The sequence below is a fragment of the Numenius arquata genome, chromosome 24, assembly GCF_964106895.1.
Source record: "Numenius arquata chromosome 24, bNumArq3.hap1.1, whole genome shotgun sequence".
In the NCBI taxonomy this organism is placed as follows: Eukaryota; Metazoa; Chordata; class Aves; order Charadriiformes; family Scolopacidae; genus Numenius; species Numenius arquata.
The window spans coordinates 6,352,720-6,379,904 of NC_133599.1; the positions used below are offsets into that span (position 1 = coordinate 6,352,720).

General features: G+C 55.1%; 2 protein-coding genes across 8 annotated transcripts; both read right to left on the reverse strand.

Moving 5' to 3' along the window:
- Positions 1-1,143: 1,143 nt before the first annotated feature.
- TNNT2 (troponin T2, cardiac type) lies at positions 1,144-14,055 on the reverse strand. Of its 7 annotated transcripts, none has more exons than XM_074163370.1 (17): positions 11,562-11,599; positions 10,580-10,590; positions 10,438-10,455; positions 8,483-8,539; positions 7,875-7,907; positions 7,630-7,632; positions 7,319-7,354; positions 7,020-7,041; positions 5,999-6,059; positions 5,752-5,868; positions 5,301-5,378; positions 5,039-5,149; positions 4,541-4,650; positions 3,987-4,077; positions 3,412-3,452; positions 2,703-2,708; positions 1,144-1,935 (listed from the first exon to the last, which is right to left on the reverse strand). In XM_074163370.1, the coding sequence occupies exons 1-17, from the start codon at positions 11,597-11,599 to the stop codon at positions 1,887-1,889; spliced, it is 882 nt and encodes a 293-aa protein (XP_074019471.1). In that variant the 3' UTR covers positions 1,144-1,886. The 7 variants fall into 7 exon arrangements, with proteins under 7 accessions (XP_074019471.1, XP_074019470.1, XP_074019472.1 ...); XM_074163369.1 differs by lacking the exon at positions 7,630-7,632 and adding an exon at positions 9,291-9,320; XM_074163371.1 differs by lacking the exon at positions 7,319-7,354.
- Positions 14,056-16,129: 2,074 nt separating this feature from the next.
- LAD1 (ladinin 1) lies at positions 16,130-26,486 on the reverse strand. The gene is given in 13 exon segments (XM_074163552.1): positions 16,130-16,135; positions 16,477-16,554; positions 17,707-17,796; positions 18,185-18,316; positions 18,701-18,776; positions 19,644-19,693; positions 20,426-20,569; positions 20,993-21,494; positions 22,652-22,792; positions 26,097-26,164; positions 26,167-26,219; positions 26,341-26,416; positions 26,418-26,486. Coding segments are annotated over 13 exon segments (1,485 nt in total).
- Between the last annotated feature and the right edge of the window lie 699 nt (positions 26,487-27,185).

The window sequence follows — 27,185 nt, forward strand, 5'->3', positions numbered from 1 at the left end:
CACCCTGTGAGGCCCCGCAGAAGATCCCAGAGCGCTCTGCCATGTCCCAGGGGATTCCTGCACCCGGCAGAAGCCCACTCACCAGGGAAAGCCAGGGATACGGGTGGGAGAGGGCGCTGGGGAGGGTCGGTGGCGGGACTGGGTGCTGACTCGGCTCTTCTGGCAGGGCTGTGCCACCGGGCGCCGGGCGGGGAGGAAGGGCGCAGGTTTCGGCCCCAGGCTGGCGGGGGGCCAGCGCGCTGCCGAGACAGGCAGCGCTGTGGGAAGCAGGGAGTGCCTCCGTACCCCCACCCTGGGCGCTGCCAGCCCTGCAGGGACGGGCAGAGCGGCTGCAGTGCCTCTCTGTGGCAGCGGGCACCGGCACCAGCAGGGTCCTGCCTTTGCCTGCCGGAAAGGTTTTGAGGGTGGACCTTCAGAGTCTGGAAAAAGGGGATATTTTTTTCCAAGCCACATGTACCTTTCTGCCATGAGCACCTCCCTCTCCTGGGGCCATGCATCAGGCAGGGTGAAAATATCAACTTGCTGGACCTTCACTCAGCCACCCTCTGGGTATTCCGTGTCCCAGCACTTCCACCCTCCCAAGCTCTCCCCTTTTGTCCCAATAAGGGATCACATTCATCCCCCTACACCTGGTTTTTGAGGAGGCGGGTGATAGGGGGCTGGTTACCCTCCACTTGCTGCCTCACTGAAGCTGAGGCTTCCCAGAACCTTGTTCCCCAAAACCTGATGGCACGTGTTGAAGTAGGCAAAACACATCATCATCCAACAGGCAGCACAGGGGAGAAACCTGCAGGATGGAGAGGACAGGCAGCCCCAGCAAGAGGGGAGGCAAAATGTCTTGCCAAGGGACAAGAAGCCTTTGAAGATCTACCATCCTGTGCATCCATCCCCTCCCCACTGCTCTGGGGAATGCCTCACGGATGCTGTTTAACAACATCAAGGGACAGCTTGCCCCACAGTCATGCAAGCCCAGCGTCTTCTGCTGGCTCACAGTCCAGATCCATGCACCAGGAACACTTGGGATTAGGCAGTTGATGTGCCCCCATGGGCATTGCATGTGGGAGTGCGCTACAGAGATGCCTACAGCTAGATGAAAGAGATCTGCACCCCTGAAAGGACAGATAAATGGTCTCTCCACACTGACTCATCTCAAGTCTTCGTTGAATGCTCTCAGAAACATGGAGAAAAGGCAAACACAGTTGGTCTGGGCCATTTAAGAAGAGGTAGAAATAGAATGAAAATTGCCTGGAAGCAAGGTTTGTGTCTAATCCGTGGACCAAGACACTTGGAAGCAGTGCCCCTGTCCCTGCTGTCCCACAGGTCCAACCCTGACACAGAGAGGAGTGAGAGGGTCTCTGGTACAGCAAAATCATGCACTAAAGTGGCCATAACTAGAATTGCCCCAAACTGCAGCAGGAAAAGCAGGTCAGACCACTGAGGTCTGTTACAAAACCTCCCAGGGACTGCAGGTGTGAGATGCTGCGAGGCAAGGGGACATGTTATTCAGGAGGTCCTGTATCGTTGCTGCATCCTCTTGCACCCCAGGGAGCGGGTGTGTGATGGTGCCTGCTCAGTCGAGCTCTGCTGAGACTGTCCCGTGCCTGTCTCCTCTGGGCTCGGAGCCGCAGGATGGAGACAACACCCACACCCCCTCACGGTTCTCTTTATTTACAGACACAACATCAGTGGGGGGCGTGGAGATGGCACCTCGCAAAGCATCTGCCCACCCAGACAGCGCTGTGCCAGCAGCAAGGTCTTTGCAAGCTCCGTGCGGTGGGAGGGCGGGTGGGCGCACGGTGTGGCCTCCACAGCATGGGGAAGCCAGCTGGCCGAAAAAAAGGCAATACACCTCTCCATGGCTGAGCCTCCTGGGCCTTCTGACTCATCTATTTCCACCGGCCGCCCACCATGGTCTTCCCACGGGCAGCCTTTGACCTGGAAGGGAAGCAGAGAAGCACATACAAAAAGGCAATAGTGACCGTGAAAGGAAGGACAAGGTGGGTCCATCAGCGGTCCTGCAAAGAGGACCGAGCCATCTCTGGTTGAGGCTCACTTCCCTGTGGGGAAGGTCTTCAGTGGCCCCAGGTAAGACCTTGGGACCTGAGTCAGTCTATGTCTTTTGGGCCTATGGGAACAAGCGCATGCATTTTGCCAGGTTTTTCTAAGGAGCCCCAATTCCCTTTCCATGCTCTTCCCTCCGGGGAAGGTCTTCAGTGGCCCCAGGTAAGACCTTGGGACCTGAGTCAGTCTATGTCTTTTGGGCCTATGGGAACAAGCGCATGCATTTTGCCAGGTTTTTCTAAGGAGCCCCAATTCCCTTTCCATGCTCTTCCCTCCCAAGGATCCTTCAGAGAAGAATCAACAGGTTGGGTCTCCAGCTGTGGCGGGATAACAACAGCTGCAGGATCCTTCTCCCAAGAACCAGAAGCTGTGAAGCTGTTAGCCAGGACCCACCACATCGCTCCCCTTAACCAGAATCAGGGGAACAGGCTGAGTGTGGATCAGCAGAGAGGAGGAGGCGGCTGGGGTGGAGAGTGAAGGACATTTCTGGCATGTCACCCTGAGTCGCCAATGCAGCTTTGGCTGCCAATCCCTGGTAATGCCTCCTCCCTCAGCCCTACCACTGGCCTGATGGACCCCGGTGTCCATGCAGCACACGTGCAGTGGGGGGCACACAGCACTCAGAAGACATCCATACTCACCCTTTGCTGCAGTAACAGGCCATGTCGGGGCAGAAGAGAAGAGAGTTTTGGTGTAAGTGGGTGGGAGATGCTGCTACCTGACACACTGGGCAGGCTGTGCTCCTCATGGGAGACGGCAGGGTGGGATGGGGATGCAAGAGCAGCATGGTGCTCCCAAGAGTGGGGGTTAAATACCCATTTCCATCCTCCTATGAAAGGTCCCCCAGTCCTGTGCAGGGAACATGGCCACGGGGAGAGGCTTCCCTGACTTTGCAGGGCTCCACAGCTCCCACAGCCCATGAGATCTCCCCTCCTACACAAGCTGGGATCTCCAGCACCTTCCCTGAGATGCTGGCCAGAGCCACTGCAGGGATGGGGGCAGCTGGAGGCTGGCAGGACCCCGCAGGACACGCGGGTCCATGTGCAGAGGTGGGCCCATCTGGGGTGTCTGGGAGAGGGGGAAGCTGGTGAAGGTGGGAGGCAATGGGGGTCTGTCAACGGGGGCAGAGCAGCATGGACTGAAGTCCCTGGGCCAGAACTGCAGGTCCATGAACACCAGATACCAGTGGGACCAGGAACAGGAGTGAGAAGGACAGGAGGTGGCTCTGTGAGGGTGCAAGAGAGCCAGGATGTACACAGGGAGGGAATTAGGGCCAGGGGAGCTGGGAGATGGAAGGGCAGGAGATGTCAAGGAAGGATGCTCAGCCTGACCGGGGAGGTGGTCACTTACACTTTCTGGTGGTCACTAACGCGGTTTCGGAGGACATTGATCTGCAAGAGAAACACGGGTAGATGGTGAGGCCTGGCAAGATGCCCCACGCCCGGCTGGGGATGAGGGCTGGGGCGAAGGTTCATCGCTGCTCTCTCTTCCCCAGCGGTTCTTGCATGGGGTTTAGCACCGTGCTGTGATGTGCACAGCGGGAAGCCTGTTGTGGTGCAAAGCACACGACCCCAGGAGCTGGGAGGTCACAGGGCCACCACACAGGCCCTTTCACCAGCTGCCACATCCCCCAGCATTTCATAGCTGTGTGCTCAGCCTTGCCAGAGTGGCCACAACTGCTGGGAGGGTTGTTTTGATCCTGGCTCATCTCCAAAAGGGAGGCAGATGTGGCTTTGCTTTCAGTGGTGCCTCTTGGGTGTTTGTCACCCCGTGCACAAGGGGGACAGAGTCCTTTTCTGAAGCACCCAACTGTCCTGCAACTGCACCATCACTCAGACAACCCACCTCCTCTCTCATTTGGGGAGCAGCAGGAGCAGGCAGGGACACGGAGGGAGAACAAGCTCACAGAGGACCTCACAGCTCACCTCGTATTTCTGCCGCTTGAACTTTTCCTGCAGGTCAAATTTCTCAGCCTCCAGATCGCGGATGGTTTGCCATAGCTCCTTGGCCTTTTCCCTGTGGGAAGAGCCACCAGAGTCAGTGCAGGAAAGGGATATGGCTCACAGGGAGCTCATTGCAGGGGACAGGACAGTGATGCCACCATCTAGCCTGCTCCCCTAGGACAGGCCTCTGCAGGCTCCATGCGCAGCTGGGGATGTGTTGGCCAGGAGGTGAAGCCAGTCCCATGCATGGGCCATAGGTGAGGTGGGGGACATGGGGACATACATGTCCCACGCATGTGAGCGTGGCTCCCTCTGATGGCCAGCGCTGTCAGCAGCAGCCTGGTGGTGGTGGCCCGGCAGAGCCACCGAGCCCGTGTCCCCGGTGGAGTGTCCCAGCCCATCACCCAGCTGTGCCATCATCTTCTTGTCTAGGCTGAAAGCCCCAGGCAGCCCCCCCTTGCCCAGGATCCTGCCCCAGGAGATGGGACCATAACAGAACCCCCGTCCTGGAGGTCCCTCCTGCAGCCTGTGCTCACCTCAGCTTGTCTTCGTTGAGGTGATCGATGTTCAGGGGCTTCCGCCGTTCGCTGAGGATCTTCTTCTTCTTTTCCCGCTCTGTTTGCCTCTTCCCACCCTTTTTCTCTGACTGAGGAAACCATCACTACGTTGGAGGGATGGAAATCCGCCCAGCTTTTGCTCTACCCCTAGCCCCAACTCTGTCCCCAACACCCTCTGCTTCTGGGACTCCAGAAGCACGTGAAAGAAAAGAAATTTTGGTAATAGTGGACAAGACACCCCCTGAAGGCAAGGGTGAACTTCCCCTGACCAGCATGTGCAAAGCAAAGCTCTCAGCTCACTTTGGCCCTCTGAACACTGCTGTGACCCAACTGTGGTGGCCTGTGTTCTTCTGTTTGTAGAAACCACAGTCTACCAGCAGTGAGAACGTGCACTGTCCTGTGGGCCCAGCCCGTATGCTTGAGCCATTCCTAGGAGCACCATTGGCTTCACTGCAACCAGCCCAGGTAGAATCACACCTTCTGCATGTAGCCTCCAAAATGCAGCATGTTGGAGAAAGCTTTCTTCTTTCGCGCTTCCTCCTCAGCCTTCTTTCGTGCCTCCTCTTCCTCTTTGCGAGCTCTTTCTTCCTGCCAGGGTCAGAAGTGGGTCAGGAGTGGATGGATGGAGACCCCATGGACTGGCTTGCATGGAACACACAGCTCATGCTCCCAGGTGCTCCATGGTTGGGTTTGTCCTACCCAAGACCAGCCTGACACCCCATCCCCAGAGGAGACTCACGGCCATGCGGGCTTGGCGCTCCTTCTCCCTCTCGCTGCGAATCCGTTGCTGCTCTGCCCTTTCTGCTCGCCGCTGTTCCTGCAGGAGAGGACATTGGCTTGGACACCCCAGGGAATCTGCATCCTCTCTGTCCCTGGGGACACATCCCTAACTCCAAAAGCCCTGAGACACCCAAGGGCAGATCTGCAGCTCTCACCTCTCCCCGGGGGAGCACGTGGAGCAGTGACCATGGGGGAAGGTGCATCCCCATTAGGCACCGCAGCATTGCAGCAGCCAGGCCAGGGTCTTCCCAGGCACTGGGGTACAAAATCTGACTCAAATCCCAGGCTCTGTCTTTGCAGGGACATGGGATGTCTCAGGTCTTGTTGGGACTGCAGGGAAAGGATGGTGGCTGTTTGCCTGCAGGAGAGAGGGTGGCCATAGCAATAGAGGGAGAGGGCTACAGACGTACAATCCTGTCCTTGAGGGAGATGAGTTCCTCTTCCTCCTTCTTCCTGCTCTCAAAGTGGGCTTCAATGAGGGCCTGCAGTTCGTTCAGGTCCTTCTCCATGCGCTTGCGGTGGATGTCCTGCACCAGATAGAAGCAGCAGCGGTGGTTCTACACTCCCAGGAGTGAAGCCCTCCAGGAGCTGCTGGGCTGTGGAGGAGCGATCCGAGGGGAGCACCTCGTGGGAGTTGACTTTGGGAGCACTACTCACATCAAAATCCAGTCTCTCGCCATCTGGGATTTTGGGAGGCACCAGGTTGGGCATGAAGACCCTGCAATCAAAGGTGAGCAGGAAGATGGTGAGCCTGCAGCAGATACCTGGGATGTGCCTTTCATCCATCACTGATCTACCCAGCCCTCCTCTCTGAGCCTTGCAGCCCCCGGGGATGCAGAGCGAGCACATTTTGCTGCTTGATGGAGGTTGCCAGCTGGACAGCCTCAGAGGAAGACCTCTGGCATTCCTGGGAAGCACTCCAAGGCGCCTACATGGCTGGAATAACTCCGCAAGCTGCAGGCAACTTGGCCATGACCCTTTGCCAGGCATCCTGGGACTGGAAGCCACTCCTGTGCTCACCCAAAAGAGCACAGAGGAGCCATGTGCTCCAGTGTGACCTGGCACAGGGAGCTGGAAACCATCCTCTCATCCTCTGTGGGCTTGAAGGAGGGCAGGAGATGCTCAGTAAGGGCACATAAAGACACAAAGGGATGAGGGGATAGCGGCTGAGGACAGATCTGCCTCCCAAACTGGAGCTTCCCAGTGCTCCATGAGGACCCACAGGTTCCTGGCAATGGTTCACGGTCCTACTCCTTCAGGTAGGAGCTCCTCTCCCAGTGATGCTGGTACTCCAATTCCCGCCTTATGCCAACTGTGGCCAGGAGCATACTAGAGAAGCAAGACCCTGGCTGTGCCGTGGACCATGTACCCCAGGCTGGAGTGCACGCAGATTGTTACCAGCTGTAGGGCCACAGGGCAGCTGGGCTTTCCCCAAGGAACACACAAAATGCTTCAAAACCGCTAAAACACCTCATGCTTGGTATTCTCTTCAGAGTCCGTATTTATCTGCCTGTTTCTCTCCCTTTTTCTCTCCATGTGCCAGCCCACACCTTGGTTTTGAGGCCTTGCTGTCTCCTGTCCTTTATGGGTCATGGTGCTAAGCCCATCACATGGAGCCTGTGTCCTGGCACAGCTCCTCAGTCAGACCTTGCCCCAGAGAAAATACATTGACACTTACTTGGGCTTCGGCTTTGATTCACCTGCAGGTCCCCAGGAACAGGAGACAAAGACAAGGTTAGTGTCAGAGAGGCATTTGCTTTCACACCTTGATCCAAACCCCACAGCACTGAGCTGAGCTACCCCTCTCCCCAGGCTGCACCATGGATCATCCTCCAGCAGTGAGGTGTCCATCCGTGTGCCAACACCTGAGCCACACGTTGATGCTGCTGGCTGAGCATAAGGGCATTTGGCACCTCCTTAGACAGGCAAAGGGACAGTCCCTCCCTCCCCAGAGAGGAACGAGGATGGATACTTCACCTTCTCCAGGCTCTTGCTCTCGGTCCCCCTCTCCACCTGTGGAAAACACAGAGCTTTGGCTCCTGGAGGCCAGCCCTGCTGTGCACTGTGCCCTTGGACACAGCAGGGTGATTCAGACAGGTTCTTCCCCCCTGCCTTCTGCTTATCCCCACTGCAAAACCCAGATCCATGCCTCCAGGATGAATGGGGAGACAGCAGGTCCCTCATGGACATCCTTCACCCACAGACAGACCAGGAGAGCCCCAGGTCCTCTCCAGGAGGAACCCAGACGAGCTTTGCAAGAGCACAGGCTGGGAAAGCAATAATACTACCCTCTCCTTCTCTATTTTGGGTGAACTTCTTACCTAGGAAGCACAAAGCCATCCCTCCTGCAGGCTTCCTGCTGCCCCAGACCTGGCAGAGGAGGGGGTCAGGGCAGCTCTGCCCCATTTACCACAGATTCTGTCTCTTCAGCAGCAAATGAATTCAACACCAAAAACCCCAGTGGGGCCAGTGTTTGGGGACTGGGATCAGGACTGAAATGACCAAAATTTCCCCTCCTCCATTCCTGCTTTACCTTCTCCTGGTGCTTTCGTTTCCTCTTCCTGTTCTGTTTCAAAAGCAACGGGGAGAATATGAGCACCCGTGGGTGAGGGCAGCCACATCCCCCAGCACGGCACAGTCCCGGCACCCTAACACCAGGCTGGGATCCGACTCTGCCCCATCAGCCGTGACAGCACAGGGACACACATCATGCAACCCAGTATACACCAAAGAGTTCTCATGAAGTCCAGTGATCTTTGGATGGTGAGACACAGCAGAGCATAACTCCAGCTCTGGAAATTCTCCCTCTAAGTCTACGGGGACCTCTTGGTAAAACAGCCTTAAATCATTTTTGGCATTATTTCAGGATGCTGGATACAAACTGTTTGATCAGCAACCAGCAGAAACCACCATTATCCTCATGGTTGCAGGGCCAAGACACGTGGTAGATCAGGAAAGGGCAGCTCAGTTTTGACACCTCCTTACTGTAAACCACAGCTACCGGCGAGAGCCACCCCTCTGTGCTGCTGGCCTGCTGCCACAGGCCACACTGGGACATCCCAGACCCTGCCTGGCACCCCACCGAAGCACAGCATGGCTCCATCCAAGCCATAGGAGCTCTCTGGCAAAGCCACCACACACCTTCTGCCTTGGTTTCTTCGGTCTCCTCCTCCGCCTCCTCTACCTGTTCTTCCTGACCTGTGGAATAACAGGCAGCGTGAGTCTGGCAGCCGCCGCTCCCACTGGCTCCCTGTGGACCCCAATATCAGGAGAACCGTGGCACGGAGACAGCCCAGAGAGAGACCCGGGAAAGACACAACCATAGGAGAAAGAAGCAACAGCTCAGACAGTAAAGGGCTTCGCTCTAACCTTTACCCAAGGGCTGCTCTCTGTGCTTGGGCAGGGCAAAAAGAATAAAAGGATTTATAGCCACCTCCTGTTTTTTCCCTCATTCCCTCTCATGCTACCATGCTCTTATACCCCAGGATCAGGGGGAGTGATTTCTATTGCTCTCCTCTTGCCAGTGAAGAACAAGACTGGCTGCATTAGAGAATGTGCCCTCAGCACCTTTACAATCCTATTTATGACACTGTTTGAGCATTTTTCCACTGGAGGGAGCAGTATCCCCACACAAGTCCTCCATTGGAGTCAGAGCGATGCTGGGGCCCACAGGTCCTGGGAAGACTTGTGGTCCCACAGCAAGAGCTAAGGAAAGAAAAAGAAGGTAGTAAACCAAGAGTGCATTTGGTTGGTAGATGTAAGACAGAAGGCACAGACACAGGAGCAGGTACGCACAGCACAGCAGGGCAGGAGTGCAAGAAGCAAGAGAGAGAAGTGGAAGAATGAAAGAAAACCATTTCCCAACCAGGGAGAGGCAAAAGACACACCGACCCACAACATAGTCACAGCAGCAGTGGAGAGATGAAATAAAGAAAGGTGCAATAACTACCGTCTTCTTCCTCTATCCATTCTTCCTCTTCTGAGCCGGGGAGGAGGGAAAGGAATAAGTGCAGAGGTTAGTTGGATGCCATGAAGCTGTGGAGTGTAGCTATGGCATGGATGAGGACTCTAGCACTGCAGTGGTTTCCCCCTTGTGCCTCTCTGTGCTTTTAGCGTTCAGGAGGTTTTGCCATGCAGCAGCCCAGGCTGCCTGGCAGAGCCCCAAAGCAGCAAGAGGCTCAGCAAAACCCAGCTCCCAAACCCAGCCCCAAATGCACAGCCCAAACGTGTCCCAGAGCAGCTGCATCATGGGGTTTGTTTCTTCATAGAATCATAGAAGCGTTTGGGTTGGAAGGGACCTCTCAGATCATTGAGTCCAACCAGCAACCCAACACTGCCCAAACCACCACTGACCCATGTTCCTCAGCACCACGTCTGCCCAGATTTTAAATACCTCCAAGGATGGTGACTCCACCACTTCCCTGGGCAGCCTGTTCCAAGGTTTGACAACCCTTTCAGTGAAGAAATCTTTCCTAATATCCATCCTGAACATCCCTGACACAACTTGACTCCATTTCCTCTTGTCCCATCTCCTGTTCCTTGGGAGAAGAGACCTACCTCCCCCTGGCTACACTTTCAGGGAGTTGGAGAGAGCGAGAAGGTCTCCCCTCAGCCTCCTTTTCTCCAGGCTGAACACCCCCAGCTCCCTCAGCCGCTCCTCACAAGACTTGTGCTCCAGACCCCTCAACAGCTCCATTGCCCTTCTCTGGACATGCTCCAGCATCTCAATGTCTTTCTTCATAGGACTGAGGCAGCTGGAGGTTTGTGCTTGAGCATCATTAATATACATTCAGCTGAGGCTTCAGCTCCTATTGCATCATTGTGCTCACATCTCTGTCAACACCCAAATCTAGCATTTCCACCCCTGTTTTGAGTCAAGGAATCACTCTGACATAAGAGATCCTGAGAAAATTCAGTCTGGTTTTGATCCTACTGGTGTTCCACATGGAAGAATCTGGAACACAGTTTCATCTGCCTTTTCTGGTCATGATTTGCCCATTGCAGTCAAGGACCTTACCACCACAACCTGCCCAAGCAAAACACTGAACCAACAGCACTTGTCTCTTGATGCTTGCAACCGCTAGTGAAACACCTACCTTCTTCCACGTACTCCTCTTCACAGAGCACACGTGCGCACAGGAGAGAGGGAAGGGAAAGAAGACACAGGTTATTGAAGTTTCTCTGGTCATTTCTTAGATTCACTCTTGGGGCAGCTGCAGATGCTCCACATCCTCTTACCTTCCTGCTCCCTGCAAAGCACAAAACACGTTTGCGGAGTTACTGAGATGTGCTACAACGGCCGTCCATCAGTGAGGCCAAAGGGGAATCTGACATTTCCTCAAGGCTGGTTCCCCTTTTCATAGGAAAGGGCAATGACTGCCGGGCAGGTTGCTGTGTGGCGGACTGTCAGGTGGCAGCGTGGACAGGACAAGACCCAGGTCACCCTGTGGACTGGGGACAGTAGGAGCTGAAGTGCTCAACTGACACTTCAACAGTGGTCAGAGCACAACACCGTTTTGCAGCTTGAGACAATCAAGTGACCATGGCCTGTAATGCTAGAAATGGACATCTCACATCCCACCTTTTCCCCAAAGTCCTTTCCTGACCGTGGGGGCAATGCACAGTCTGTCCTCGGGTGTGCCCTGGGGACGCTGGGCACAGGGGTCAGACTGATTGCTGAGAGATGTGAGTCTGTTGTGGCATTTAAACAGAAGAGAAGGATTCAGATCTACATTTTATGCTAGTGGAGGAGAAGTAGGAGCTGTGTTTGGACTGATCCCTATAACCACATAGCTCAGATACTGAGCCCCTTCTCTCCAGGATGCACCTCATGGTCCAGCAGCCCTCACCAGCAAAAGTTGCCCTCAAATCTGGGCCTTGGGGAGTGATGGTCTGGATGTGGTGGTAGGACCCCCGCAGCACCAAACTGATGACTCCAGCTTTTCCCAGCTCTGTCTCACTGATTTGGGGACTGTCCCTTGCTGCGTATATGCTTATCCAGCTCCTAACACAGGACTTGCCACTGCTGAGGGTCTCAACGTGACCACAGCAGCAGTGCAGGTGGGCACAGGGTGGGGGAACCTCAAAGCCCTTTCACGCTGGGTGTTGGGGTAATGATGAGACCCGGTGTTCCCCAAACAGCATCCCTAAGCGATGCTGCAACCCTGTGGGAAGGCAGGAATAAGGAGAAAGAAAATGTATTTAAAACCACACCACTTACTGCTCATATTCTTCGACGACCTCTTCAGAGTCCGACATGCCTGGTTATCTAGCAGAATTCAAGGCAGATTGGAAAAAGCGAGGGTTAGGAGCTGAGATAAGGACAAGCACAGCCTGTCCTCCAGCGCCCGAGACACGGGAACAGAGATGCTGCCTCTCTCCAAAGCGCTTGGAGCTCCGAGCTGTCTCCAGCCAGGCTGTGACAGCGTTATCTGGGCAGAGATAAGGCTCCCCCCTCCCTTCCCGGTTCAGTATCACAGCTCACCCCAAATAGGAGACAGGCGATTAGACAGAGCTTCACGCCACACTGATAACTGCTGTCAGGAGCCATGTCCAGGACACGCAGCTCCCCTTGCCACAGCCATCTCGGGGTGTTGCGTTTGCTCAGGGCACGGGAAAATAACCCAACATTCAGCTTGTTTTTCTTCCTGACTATTCTTAGCTCGGTTCGGATATAGAAACTTACAGGGACATCCCATTATCTCAAATGTACAGCCCTGCACAAGCCACAGCATGAGATCTCGGTGAGACCTCCCACCCCAGCCCTCAAAACAAAGAGCGTGCTTGGGAAAGGGGTGATCTGGGCTCAGCAGGAGCATTTCACTCCTGGTCCTGGCCCTGGGACTGAGGTTAGCTAAAAGGAATAAATCACAGCCTGACTTAGCAATAGGGCTAATAACTACAGAAACAGCTCATCCTCCCGGCACACCCATCTCCCTCCCAGCCATGGCCAGGAGGGCTTTACTCATCATCCCACCTCATCTGCTTCCACCCAATGCTCTGCACAGACCAGCCCCGTGATCAGCCGCAGCCCTGGGCATTCCCAGAGCAGACCTGAGCATAAGCCCAAGCCCCCACACAGCCTACCCACCACTCGCGTTCATGACAGGCCCCAGCAAAGCTGAGATGCAGCAGGAGAACTCAAGGCATCTCTAGAAATAACCCCCATGTGCTAAACCACCTGTTCCCAGAGCAGACCCGCTTCGTTTCTCCTGCTGCCGGGGTCTGGGAACAACTGGTCCTGGCTACATCTGTTGGGCATTTATTACCCAGGATGGGTAGGACAGGCTTCAGGATCGCTTATTCAAGATGCTGAATGCAGGACTGGAATCCACAGGCACGGGAAAGATGTGTTACAGGAGGGGTGCCTCTGCATACCCGTGGCTCCCAGGGGGTTGTCAAATCTCACTTCTGAGCAATGACTCAGAAGGTGCTTTTTGGAGACAAATGAAGTCAGAACACAGCCCCATCTGCCTCGGGTTCACCACCTGCTTCTGCCATCATTGTTCCCTTCCCTCTGATGCACCCGGGGCTTGACCCTAAGCACAGCCCTCCAGCACCATCCCCTCAATCTCTGCTCCCCATCAAACATCAATTCTTGGCTGTATTTTTCCCACAGGCTTGGCATGGTCCTGCTACCCCCAGAGTTTGGCCAAATCATTTATGTGGCCTCTGAGCACCCAAGATTTTATGTGGTCCTCTTATGACACAAGAGAGGAGACTCCCTCCTGGCCATGACAGTGTAAACATGCATTTGTGAAAGCCTATTTCTACGTTTCCTTTCACCTCCTCTCTCATACATCACTACATCCCACAGAGCATTTGCCAAGGAACATCAACAAAACCAGGACTGTTAAATGAGCGTGCAAGAAAAACTAACATTACACCAGAAAGTAGCTCTAGGAAATATTTATCCATCCTCTGCACAGAAACAGATAAACCTTCCCATTAAAGCTTTGAAATCTTGTTTTGAAAGAATTATGAGAACCCAGTAGACATAGAGTTAAATAGGAAACATTGCACATGTTATTGAAAAAATCTCCAATCATTTGCTGTGTATTAAATACTCCAAATATCCCTCCTGCTCCTTAAAATCCCCCTCTCCATTAGCTCAGGTCTGGCTGGTCACACCTCTGGGGCTGAGTTAATCCTCCACATTTTGCAGTCTCTGTTTTCCTCCAGGATACCCAGACACGGAGCTCTCATTTCCCGGCTTTTCCTCCAGCATGGGTCAGGTCGCTGCTCCCTTCCCGCTTTGCTGGGTCAGACCATGCATGGGAGCATCCCACCTCTAACCCACCCCATGGGTTGCCAGCAAGCCAGGGCCAGGCTGGCCTGGCTCCCCCACGGCATCACATCCCTCCTGTCCCCTCCAGAGACACAGGGAATAGGGATCTGTGAGATCCCCCAGCACCAGGGCAACCAAAATCCTTCTCAGCTGCCTTGGCACCCATCGGGGTGGTTCAAAAGGCATTGGACAAGTTGCAAACACAACCCCCTGGAGAAGATCCTGATGCTTTATCCATGGAAATGCCTTCATGGCAAAAAGACATCCCAGTGCAGCAGCTGGGGAGGACCATTAACCCTGAGCCAAATGCCTTTTGGGTCTTAACAACTGCCCTTCCATGAAGCATCCTGTGCCACGAGCAGGCACCAGCCTTACCTCTGCCCTGGGGCGCCAGAGGGATGCCAGGGAGCTGAGGGGAAGCCAGCGGGCGTCTGGGAAATGCTCTTTGGGGGCAGGAGGCTTTAAGGGGGCTCCAGCGCCCACCCCGGGGCGGGCAGCGCCGGCAGGAATGTGCCTGGCGCCCAGCAAGGAATGCAACACTTGTGAGCTGCTATTTCGGCAGCCGCAGCCCTGGCCCCCTCCGCCGCTCCCCCTTCCCCCCAGGAGCCCATATAAGCCCAAGCTATTGTGTGGCCGCAGAGATTTGCTATTTTAAACCCTCCGGACTGAGATACGTGAGTGCCCGAGGGGCTGACACAAGCCAGCCAGCTGTCACTTTCTAGGGCCGGGGACACTGATAAGGCAGCGCTGCCATGAGCAGAGGACGGGACCCTCCATCGCAGCCCCCTGAGCTGGGCTTAATCTGCCACTGTCCCAAGCCTGGGATGCTGCAATGAGAAGGGGAGAGAGAGATGAGAGCCCTGGGGCTGTTCAGCTGGAGAAGAGCAGCCTGAGAGGGGATCTCATGGATGCTGAGCAATAGCTAAAGGGCAAGAGGATGGGGCCAGACTCTTCCCAGTGGTGCCCGGGGACAGGACAAGGGGCAACGGGCACAACCTGGGACACAGGAAATTCCATCTGAACATGAGGAAAAACTTCTTTCCTTAGGGGGTGGCAGATCCCTGGAACAGGCTGCCCAGGGAGGTGGTGGAATCTCCTCTGGAGAGATTCAAACCCACCTGGACATGTTCCATGCAACCTGCTCTGGGTGACCCTGCTTTGGCAGGGGGGGTTGGATGAGATTATCTCCTTCCAACCCCTGCCATTCTGTGATTCTGTGAAGAGTCTTAGGCTGCTTTTACCTCTCCTCCCTGCCCCTCCCCCCCCTTCCCAGGATACATTTATCTTGCTTTTTTGCCTTTCTTCCCCTTGCCAGAAGAAGTGAAGCAAACCATTCCCAGTCCCATCCCAGGAGCAGGTGACCAGGAGCATCTTAGAAAGAGCAACTTTTATTAGAAAAAAAAAAAGGCACAGAGAAAACCAAGTCCTTTCCAAAGCCCAAGAAGCAAGAGCAGATCCAGGGCAGCAGCAGAGTCACACACCAATTTGGACACCGCAGTGGTTGTTCAAGGCCCAGCCCCAGCCCATTGAATGGCCCCAGCACAAGGATTTGAGCATCATTTTATGGGCTGTCCATGGCACCCTAAAGCTGACCTTGAGAGAGCACCCTTCTTCCCTGCTGGGTGGGCTCAGCAGCCCAGGGAGCACAGGACCAGGCGTCTGCACAGCCACGGGCAAAGGGCTTGGGAGGAAAGACGAGAAGGAAATGGGGTTTGCAGTGGGGGCCCAGCATGGGGCACTCATTTCCATGCAACCCCCAAAATAGGGCCATGGCCAGCCCTTCCCGTGTCACTAAGCGAAAGGGGTCACTGCTTGTGGGTGGTGGGGAATGTTAAGGGCAGGATGGAGAAGGCCAAGTCTCTGGCTATAGCTCAGCTGCATGCTGAAGGGAAACACCAGGGCCATCAGGTCCTCCCTTCTTCCATGAGACATCTCTAAGCTACACCAGTGCGTGTGTGACTGCAAACGCCATTTGCCTTTGGTTGGGTCCCTCCAGCAGTGACACCCTGGGAGGTGGGGTGACATCTGCCTGCCCCACCTCACCCCACACAAGCCGGGCAGCAGGGATGGACGTGGTCCATGGATATGAAGCTGAAACTCCCTTGTCCAGGCAGCTTCTTGCCCCACTGACATCATCCAGCTGCAAGAGAGACGTACAGGTTGACCCCTTTTCCAAGTGCAGTTATGGGGCACAGGCAGAGATTGGGAGCAAAACACCAAAATGTTGTTGGGAAACGAAGCAAGAGTCTGCCCTCAGCATTGACAAGGAGCCTCCAGGTCTGAGCACTCCCAGAGAGGCAGCGAGTGAGGACTCAGGGCACAAGGATAGTCTTCCAGCCTTCTTCCTCCCCATCCCACAAGCAGGGGCGACCTGGGACCCACACACGGCGCGGGTGACTCTTGTGGCAGTGGGCTGCTGGATGGTTGGGTGGGGCTGGGCTTTGATCTTCAGAGCAAAACAGTTTTTCCCAGATCATCTGATATTATTGCAACTGATACCATTATGACTGGAAAAGAAAGTGAGAAACAGTGAGGCTGGGCCTGAGACTGCAAACCCCCCAAAAGGCAGCTACTTTGACCCGAACAGGGAATGGGGCAGGCAGACATCCCGTAAATCCCACCACGTGGCATTTCCCTTCCTCTCCCAACCCAGACCCCTTCTCACCCTTACAGCTTCCTCCAGTTGTCCCCTCCCGCTCACTCCCCCAATCATGAGGTCCTGAATGTCCCACAGGACCCTTCTCACCCCGTGGCCTGGTTCTCCCCCACCAGCAAGGAGGTCCCAGCTCAGGCCCTAGCTCGTCCCCCTCAGTGGATGCACCAGTTTTCAGAGAAGCTCCATGTCTACCTTGGTGTCTCCAGGGGTGTCTCCAGGTTGCTTTACCCACACATCACGTTTTGGTAGGCTGTTTATTCTCCTGATGTCCTGCAAACATGAGGGTCGTAAGTGGCACAAGAAGGTTCTCCCCATGCATCATGTGCATTGTTGCCTTGGTTTGACTTTAACCAAACCTTGAAGCACACATGCCCCAGGTGAAACCAGCCAGCTTTGAGAACCTGCACCTGGTAGACCCTCAAAACCAAGTGCAGCTCCAGCTCACAGAGATGGAGGGCAGCAGGCGTTACTATAGCAAAATCATAAAGGAGTTGCAAGCTTTACCCAAGGGCGACCCCCGGAGCAAACCCTTTCCTGGCAGACACGGAGCCAGCACGGCCTCTCGCACAGACGCGTCTGGGCAGCACTAATCTCTGCAGCTCGGCACAGGGGGTGCCCAGGCTTGTCTGCCTGGGCTGGGCTGGAGCTGCCCCCCCCAGCTCTGTACCCAGGCGGATGCTACGGGCACTGACAAAACACCTTATTGCTGTAACAGTGATACCTCTCCAGGACTTGCCAAGCCTCTCCTTTCTAAGTACAGTCAACTGCCCTGAGGACAAAGGGTCTCCTGTCTTTCTTCCTCGCATCCATGTCCCTGGAGCAGCAGCAGTGGCAAAGTGCTGACCTGTGAGTCCCCTTAGCTGGGCACTTTGCCCCACAGCTACAGGACACCCTACTTTTTGGGGCTGTGATGCACACAGGGATGCAGATCACTCCAGACCACACATGCAGCAGGACCTCTCAGTCCACACACAGCTCTCCATGCCCTGCAGAGCCTGGTGCCAAAGCACCGAGCACACGGCTCATCTCCCAGTGGCCTCCAGGTCAGAGCTAGTCCTCCAGACACTGGTAGAGGTGGGATCAGGCTGGGGTGATCTCTCTCCCTGGTGGCAGGGTCAGATCCCCCTCCATGTCCCTTGGGACATGCATCCAGCTGGTGTCTGCTCCTTTCTCAACCCACCAAGGGCTGGGAGCAGTTGCCTTGGGCACTTTGGGCTCAGGATCAGGGGACAGCAACAAGTAGAGCCCCAATATCTCACTGCAGTGGCCCTGCGGCACCCAAACTTCCGACCTTGGCTAAGCTCCTTTCAAGCTTGGCTTCATTCAGCCAAGGGTTCATCAACCCTTCAATCCCCTCCACCCCAGATGCAGGCACATGTCCCACTCAGGGCTCTATCCCAAGGTGTCAGCACAAGCCGGTACCTTGCTCTTTTCCTCCTTGGCAGGCTCCTGAGCTCGGCTGATCCACAGATTAATGCGGGATGTCACTGATCCTGGGATCTTCAGGTTGTCCTGTGGCACAGAGGGGGACACCAGGGTTACAGCACCAGCTCTCCCACTGCACGAACATAACCCAGGACAGTCCCCAGGGCACAGGGAAACTGAGAAAACCTGCAGCAGGCAGAGACCAGCCTACACCTTGGCTCCATCCCAGCTCCTCAAATACCAGCACATTGGCACAAGCCCACACACCGCCAGAGCAGTTTCGGTGGCAGCCGGTGCCCGAGCCCAGCCCTGCCTGGCACCGCTCAACAAGCACCAAACTCCCGCCAAACTGCATCCAGGCAGCAGCCTGAGGGGCTGGGTGTTGGTATCCAAAGGGAATGTCCAAAAAGCCAGTGCTTGCCCCGGCACAGGACCCCGCTGGAAGGTCCTCGCTCACACCAGCTCCTGCCCTTACCTTCCTGGCAGCCAGTGGCTCAGCCTTGCTGGGAGAACCTCCCTCAAAAATGTTGCGCTTGCTGGCCACCCCGTCCGAGGACACCACGAGACTCTTCTGAATAGTCAGGGAAGATTTCATCACCTCCGAGCGCTGGGAGGAGAGAAGGGCATCAGCAGGGGCCGTGCTGCACCCCAAACAGTAAAAGCCAAAGTCCTGCTTCTGGCTCAGGTCCTGAGCCCATTGGCATCTGCTCCCTCCCTGCCCATCACCAGCTCATGGGCTTGCCCCAGTGCTCCCCCCAGCAGGACTGTGCAGCATATCCATGGTCATCTCCAACCGATATCCCCTCCTGCTCCTAAGACCCTGAGGCCTATGCCTTTTTCTGCCTGAGACCATTTTCTTCAACCCCATTAGCACCAGTTCTATGGTGCAGCTCAGTCTCTCCTGCCTTCCCCATTGAGCTCCAGGCCACCCCCTCCCTCTCACCACACACACCTCACACGTCATTCCAGCTATGCCAAGGGTTTTAGGTACCTGCACAGCCGAGTTGTACTTTTCCAGCTTCTCCCCAATGGTGGTGGTGCTGCTCCCTGGGATCCTCAGACTCGCGCTGGTGAAGAAGAAGAGAGAGAGTTGAACACAGACCCCTGGGGATCTCCTGGGACTCAGCCCATAGTCTTGGGGGATTCCACTTGGCAGGAGAAGACCCTGTCTGACCCAGGCACATGTCCTGCATCCATCTGCCAAGTGAACCAAGGCAGCTTGTTCCCTGCTGGTGACTGAGGTCTCTGAATTTCTCTATTTTGAGGGCCATGCTGTACATTGAAAAATAGCTCTGAGCTCCTCAGTTTTCCCTGTCTTCTCTGCTGCCATGTCTGAACTGCATCTTCACCGGTATCAGCATGAGTTTCCCTATAGTATCCATAGGTGCAAGCCCAGGTGCCTGTAAAGCCCACTCCCCTGCCCTGCGTGCAGAGGTGGGAGAGGGCATCCTATCGACTCTCTGCATTCAGACCTCAGCCCTTGGGTCCTCAAGCCACCTGTCCAAACTTGCCATGGAGATGTGGACGATCACTTAGACTAGCCACAAACAGCCAGATCAGGTTGCTCATGGACCTGTATAGTGGGTTTTGATATCTCCAAGGATAGGACCCTGTTGTGGTGCTGCACCGCTCAACACTTCATCACTCCTGTGCCGACACAAACACTGATGAGACACTACATCAACCCCGAGACAGCAGGGACTACCTTAGGGGATCTTGTACAGATGCAAGCTGTATGTTGGACATTGTCCTGTTCTCTGCTAAGCATCGCTGCCCGGTCAGCCAGGCACCCCAGGGACCAACGTTCAGCAGACCTGTGCCAGGGCATTCACTAACCGGTACCAGGTCCCATCACCTCCTTCTCCTCCCTTGGAAAACAAAGGATGACAGTTCCTGCCCAGCAAGACCAAACCAACATGAAGAGAGGTGCTGACCTCCTTGTGAGAGGGCTTTGGCTTTCTTCTTTCTGTTTTCTTGAGATCATCTGGAAGACACAAAGAGAGGAAATACTGGAGTCATCTCTGGTTATCAAAGATAAACGTGGCAGAAACCCTCTTAGACTGTTTTCAAGCAACCTCCATTTTCACCCACACCCACGAGAGCTTATCTCATATCTCAAAGCTCTCCATACTAAAGACACTTCATAGTGCTAACAGGTTTATTCCCAATAAAGCACCATGAAAGTCAATTAAGCCAGGCCAGTCAGCCCTGATTCACAGCAGGGAGGATCTCAACAGCTCTTGGTTTTCCCAGCCTCCCCAAGCACTTCATTCTAGACATCTTTTTGGAGGGGCTAGAATTGATGATATTCTCAGGGATGTAACAAGGGACAAGAAGGAGGATGGATTTTTGTCCTGTGCTCTCAGAAAGGAGAGGATGTGCTCCACTAGAGGATGGGTGGTCATTCCTGTGGCTCTTTGGAAAACCTGAGGACAATGAGTTCCCTGTTTTCTCATCACTTCCCACAGGTTTCCACACCAGCACAAAGAGTATGAGCGTGGGTGTGTTCATCACCACAGGCCTTTGGTCAGGCACAGAGAAGGAGAATGGGGGAAAGACTGAATCAGAACTGCGATGCCCAGATCAAGGGTGGATTTTGAATACACTTTTGGGAGCAGGCTCTGCCAACATAACTTGGAGACCAAAGGAACCCTTCCTTCCCCCCATTCTCTGCTGACTAAATGGGGGTCTTTCTCCCACTTGCTTTAGCTCTTACCCGAAAGGAGACAGTTCTTGGGCTGGTTCGTCTTATGGAGCTGCTGTAGATGACAGGGGTTGGAGAAGTATCTGACTTTTCTGCAGGTTCATCTTGAGTGGGAGACAGCTGTATTACCTCCTTTGGGGGATTCCTGGATGGTTTCTGAGGAAAAAGCACACATCTGATGCAAGCCTGCAGAGTCTGCAGAGAAGGCTGAGGAGCAGGGAGCAGAGCAGCCAGGGTGGGAACCGGTTTGGAGGGAGGAATTTGAGATCTAAATCCTCTAATCCTTGGCTGTCTCATTTGGATATGCAAAGCCCCAACCACCTCATCAGTGAAATTGTGATGGCAATCAGAAGGGGTTTTCTGGAGGTGATCAGAGTAGTACATGCAAGGGACGGAAACGACATGCATGGAGGGACAGGGTCCCACCACCTCTTGGTTTGCATCTCTCAGAAAAACCTTCCCCAAAAGCCCATGGGTCCCATTTCCCTCCTGGTACTTTTGGGCTCTCCCTTTCTGTCTTCCTCCGAGCACCCAGGACCTCACACTCCAAGGACTGGTGCCCTGTCCATTCCTGCTCACCTGCTGGTCCAGAGATGAGGTCACCACTGAGGCTGTCTTCTCCTCCATGCTGCGACTTCCCTGTCTGGTCAGGATCTTCACTTCGCGGAGCCGGCAGCCCCCCAGCTCAGGCGATGCCTGCTTCTGCGGCTCTCCCGCCTCCTTCCTCTGCTCCCCTTGAGGTGTGCCCACACCTTGTCCCTCGTTGTCCTGGAGCCGTCCCCTCACCACTGCCTTCCTCTCCGAGGTGGGATCCAGGTTCTGGTCTCCTGGTGGGTCACCTCTGCCCTTGGCCACATCCTGACCCCGTTCTCCAGCCTGGTCCTGCCCCGCGTGTGGCTGCATCCCTGGCTCCGTGCAGCTCGATCCCACCCCTGGATCCTGCTGCTCCTTCTCCTGCCTCAGCTTTGCAGAGACAGCCATCGGGGACCTTGTCCGTCTCCCTTCTTGCATCTTCAGCACCTCCGAGAGCTTACGCTCCTCCCCATCCACTGGAGACACCGGCTTCACCAGGGATTGAGGTCTATAGAGAGAGACAAAATGGGGGGCAAACTTCAGCACTCCAGGGCCAGAGGGCTGGGTTTTGTGCTGCAGGTGAGGTTAACTCAGGTGAAAGGCTCCGTGTGGGGCATAAAAATCCCACCAAAACCCTGGAGCCATCCCCACAGAGCAGGGCTTGTAGCCACACTCATCCCCGTCACCCCACCTTGGCTCACAGAGGACAAGTTTGGATTAAAAAGCTTTTTTTCCTTTTTTTGTGGCAGAGATTAAGCATTTCTGCAGCCTCATGCCAGGACGTCAGCATCCACCAAGTCCTGTGCCGAGGAGCGGTGGGTCTGCTGGGTCTGCTGCTGCTCTGGATGAGGCATTTATGACTCTTCATTGGACTGTTCACAGTCTCCAGAGCTTGGGAAGAAGATGGGACAATATTTGCCCTCCTCCTGAATTACAATCATGACATGACGAGGGAAGGGGGGCTTGACCTATCCAGCTTGTTCATATTAGTTATGTTCAGCCCCTATTCAACCCATACCCAACCCAAGCATCTTAACTCCATCCTGTCTGAGACACAGTGAGAAACACCTCTAGAGCATGAGTCTCAGTGTAGACAAAGCCCACCTAAATATTGGACATCTCCAGGATCAACTTGAAGAGTGGGTCAGGTTGTGTAAGGGCAGCCTGATCTCAGGCCACCTTCAAATCCCAGCTCCCTGCAGCAAGGGACTTTGGGAGCACCATTGGAAAGCCCTTGGGTCACCTCCCCACTTCAGCAAAGGTCGTACAATATCACTGCAAGGTGAGGAGGAGGACATCCAGCCAGGCTCTGCATGCTCAGCTCACTTGCCCTGCAGAGATGGGTTCTTACCTGCTTAAGATCCCACTAGCACTCACGTGAGCACCCACCAGCCCTCACCCTGGCACATCAGCTCCCTGTGCCATGGGATGTGTTGAGGCCTGTGGCTGAGCCCACCAGAGATATGCCCCTCTTCTTTTACTCCTGTAAAGCCCATCCTTCTGCCTCAAGGCCTGTTGGACCCCTGCTCTTCCCATTCTCATCCAGAAGAACCTCCCACCGACTGCAGCAGCTTTGGTTCAGGGTTGAAAAACAAGGCAGCAAGCTGCAAGCCATCAGCATCGTGACTAGGAGTCCTAGTCATGGACTAGCAGGACCTCACATACCTGCTGGAAGCTGGGCTGGTGTCTTTCATAGGACTAGAAGGTTCTTCATCTGTGGATGTGGAGGACAGCAGGCTCCGGTGCCTTCGCCGGCGCTCTCTTTCCTGCTCTTCCTCATCCTCAAGGGTCCTCTGCCTGGCCAGGCTGTTTGGAATGAAACACCAGGAACATGATGAGGCTGTGTCCTACATGGGGAGCTTGCAGCCCTGATGCCAGACAAGAAAGGAGCCTGAGACACCCTCAGGCGAGGGCCGAGGGGCTGACGGAGGTTGCCTTCCCCAGCCATTGCGCGGGGCTGGGGTAGAGGGACGCCAACGCGAGCCAGGTGTCGCAAATTGCTCTCGTTCCACCCAGCTGATGCAGGCATTTCCCAACACAAGCACTTGACTTACAACTCCTAATTTCTTCTGTTGAAGGGAGCACTCATTTAAAAGGAATCCCTACATTAAGCAAACCTTCCTGGGCAAGGATATTTAACCTGTAACTCAGCAAGAGCAGGACCCTAGAGCCACCACATAGATCTCAACCACATAACCTGGAAGGGTAACCACTAGTGGCAGAAGACTTTAGCCCCAACGCAAGCTGTGGCGATGGCATTTTAATTTTTATTGAGTAAAAACCCTCAGATGCAAAAGCCTCAGAGGCTGAAGGTGACTGCTGACAGACCCTGACAGGGACAGCAGGAGCTCCTCTTACTCCCTGCATGTGGCTGGGACTGGGAATTGTGTACACTCACAGGTTGTAGCAAAAGACAAGTTTTGCAACCATCTTTAAAGAGTCATTTTTATAGATTTTATTTGGCACAAGCCAAATGTATAATTTTTTTTTTTTTTTTTAGTAAAATGCCACCCTGAATGGAAAGCTGGAAAACTTTCTCTTCCTTTCTCCTTGCAAAACCTGCCCGCCCCTGTCCAGTGCATGAACTGTGTTGGAAAATATTTTTATTGGCTGGATTGAGCTTTCCACAACAATGTTCATTCACCTACAGCTCTAAACACATGCGGGGGTCCCAGGGGAGCTCCCAGCACCCCTAACAGCACAACGGTGCGGACACCTCCCTGCAGGGGATCCGTCCTGTCGCAGCATCCCAGCTCCGCAGCTGGTACCCCGCTCCTCTCCAGACTCAGGGTTTACTTTGAATTTGACTTTTAAGAATGTGAAAGTCAGAGCAGGTCCAGGCCTGCGGTACCGCTAAATTCGTTGCGGACACGGTGACTCGCAGCGTGGTTTACGAGTTACTGTGTAATGAAAGCTGGGTCATAAATTAAACCACATTACCCCCCGCAAGTATTTGCGGCTTCTGTTCTTCCTGGTCAAGGGAGGCGGGGGAGCGCGGAAGGGTCAGCAGAGCAGAACGGAGAGTGAAGAGGGGACAAGTCCTGGGGACAGGGCAATGACAGGGGGTGTGTTGGCCTTGCCCCCTGCTGCCTCCATCCCTGTTGCCCCAAGCAGCCTTCACAACCCAGCAGAATCATAGAGTCACGGAATGGTTTGGGTTGGAAGAGAACTTTAGGATCACCTTGTTCCAGCCCCCTGCCCTGGGCAGGGACACCTCCCACCAGACCAGGTTGCTCAAAACCCCATCCAACCTGGCCTTGAACCCCTCCAGGGATGGGGCAGCGACAGCTTCTCGGGGTAACCTGGGCCAGGGTCTCACCACCCTCAGAGTGAAAAATTAACAGCAACCTGACCCACTGATGGGGGGGGTCCAGGTGGACCCTGGTGCCATGGCATCAGGTGAGATGGGGATGGAGAAGGCTGGGACTTGTCCCAGGGAGCCCATGAGCATCCCCAGCCGGGGGCATCTCCCTGTTCAGCTCCTCGTGGCCGTGCTCACCCCCACGGACCTGACCCTGTAAATATTTGTACAAAGCTCCGCTGCCCTGGGAAGGCAGCACGGCTTTATTTGCACAGCACGGCGTGATTTCCTGGTGCAGCAATCACTGCACATGCATTCCCACCCTGCAAGGTGAGCATGTGTGTGGGGACATTTGCACGCAGGTGCCTCTGCTCTTCCCTCCTGTCCCTCCAGCAGTGACAGCGCGGAGCACGAATGCCGGTTTAAAGCCACGTGAAAGCCAGTTACTGCTTTGTTTTTGCATGCATGGGCTCCTTCAAAATGAAAATGAGATTTTCCTGCCTTGAATTTGCTTGGCTCCTGCAGAGGCAGCACATAACCTGGCATTATCAACATGCAGCTTCTCGTTATTTGTAATTAAGTAATCCACCCATTAGGCTATGGATTTGCGTTGCCAATCTTTCCCTCCTCTTTTCAAAGAGGGACTTTTTTTTCACTGTCTTGCCTTTTTTAACCTCAAAGAGATGGATCAAAGAAGATTGGTGAGTCTCCCCCGCCTTGTCCTCTCCTGCCCTGTTAATCATTAGTGCTGAGATATCTGACATTTGCTGTTCCAGTGAATGCTGTCTCATCTCATGAGAGAGGAGAAACTGCCTTCCTGGGTTGTGAAACAGCCTGGGTGCAGGACCCCGCTGGACTTGTGCTCGGGCAGGTCTGTGGCTGGGAGGAGGAGGATCTGGATGGGGCTGGGATGCTCTCTGGATCCATCCCACCCCTGATGGAGGCAGAGTATGAGCTGGCAGCCTCCGAGTAATGGCGTCTGTCTCCATTCCCATTCCCAGGCTGGCCGTGGTGGGTGCCCTATCCTAAGTACTGGGGTTTGTAATTAAGTCTCGGAGCCGTCACATCCAGTCAAATTAGGATTTCTGCTCCGTTTTGTGGGAAAGCACAGCTGCATTTGAGTCACTGAGGTCGGCGGTGCTTGCCCCGGGCTCTGCGGGAGGTCAGGAGCCATCCCCACATCACCCAGGCTTTGGGTGAGCCCCTGACTCACCTTGCGGTGCCCGGGAGCCTCACCTGCCTCTGCTCCCATCGGAGTCAAAATCACTTTTTAGGAAGGAGTGAGCGGAGTGTCCATCGCCGCGGGGCTGCGGGGATCGTTCCGCAACTGCCGATGAATCAGGGCTTGCTCAGCGCTGGATGGGCTGAGGCTGCAACCTCCACACAGCGGGGCTGGGACAGGCACCCAGGGTCTGTATGGCCATGGAACCAGTGACAAAAACCCCACAGCCGGCTCTGGGGTAAGCCAGTCAGACCCTACCCCAAATAAAGGCAAACCAGACCAAAAATATATCCAACATGGGGCAAGGATGTGTTTCCAGAGCCATTTTCCTATGCAGCGCTCACCTTCCCCAGGCAGCAGAAACAAATCTGCCTCTGATCTTGCCCACTCATGAGGGACTCCAGCAGCACCGAGCACTCAACGGGATTGGCACCATCTCTAGAAGCAGCAACCCCCATGGTGGCTGCCCCCTCTCTTCATCCTCCCCAGTGCCCACCCCTTGGCTGGGACTCGCAGCGCCAGCAGCCCCCCCTTACCCCATCCCTCCCGCTGGCAGAAAGGGTTAAGCGTTAAACCATGACACCTACCTGGAGAGATCAGACCAGTTCCTTCTCCCAGACGACATTTCTGCTTTCCCAGAGTTTCAGAGAGCCCCCAAAACTTGCGCAGACATCAAGGCCAAGGTGCTACTGGAGCCGTGGGGATCTACGCTGCCCGGAGACTCGGCTTCCCGAGGAGGGAGGAACTCCCTGCAAGGTTATTTCCCGGTGCACCTTTACCCTGCCCGCAGCCCGTTTACCACCACGCTGCATCACATGGTTTCTTATCTACCTTGACAGAGGCAAGGCTGTAATTTGTCTACTAGCAGCGCCGAGCGAAAGACGCCCTGCCCAGGAGTGCCACGCAAAAGCAAATCCCTCCCCGCTGCCTGCTGTGCCAGGGCTGGAGCGGAGACCCGCGCTCGGGGCTCCAGCCATCCAGGTCTCCCAGGGTTTCGGAGACAACTCCCTGCGGAGAACCTGTTTTACCAGCCACTCTCCACCAGTCAACAACTCCTCCAGCACCGGTGGAGGAGGTGAATTACCTTGGGCTGAGTGGGAGGAGGCTGGCTCCCAGGGATCCAAAACAGTCATTAAAACACCTCCATCTGGGTGCAGTCCAGCCCTTTCCAAAGAGCATGGGAGGGTGCTCTCCTCCTTTCAGCCTTTTCTGGATGTTTTGGATTGAGCTGTCATGGCCTCCCCATTGTTATGAGCTTTGCTGCAGTAGAGAGCACTCACAAAGTCTCAGAGGACATGGCTGAAGTCTGGGGGGGGGGGGGGTGTCCAATTTTTGGGTGCTGAAGCCCTGTGCCAGAGGGGGGCTGTGTGTGCTCATCCCACGCCTGGACCCAACCTATCAAACATATCGTCCCCCCCGGGCTGGTCCCAAAACCCCGTCCCCCCATGCTCACATCGGGCAACACTCTCCTTCAAAGGGCAGGTGTGAAGGCAACGGGGGGGGATGTTTCATTGGGGTAAGGGGGACACCCCCACACAGCAGAGCTGGGTCCAAGCCTGGTTTTTACCTGGGACCAGCCCTGCACACAAGCGTGGCCAGGACCCCAACTCTCCCACCGCAGGGGCAGCCAGGCAGCTATTGCAGCAGATCCCTGTGGGAGAAGCCATCCGGGACCC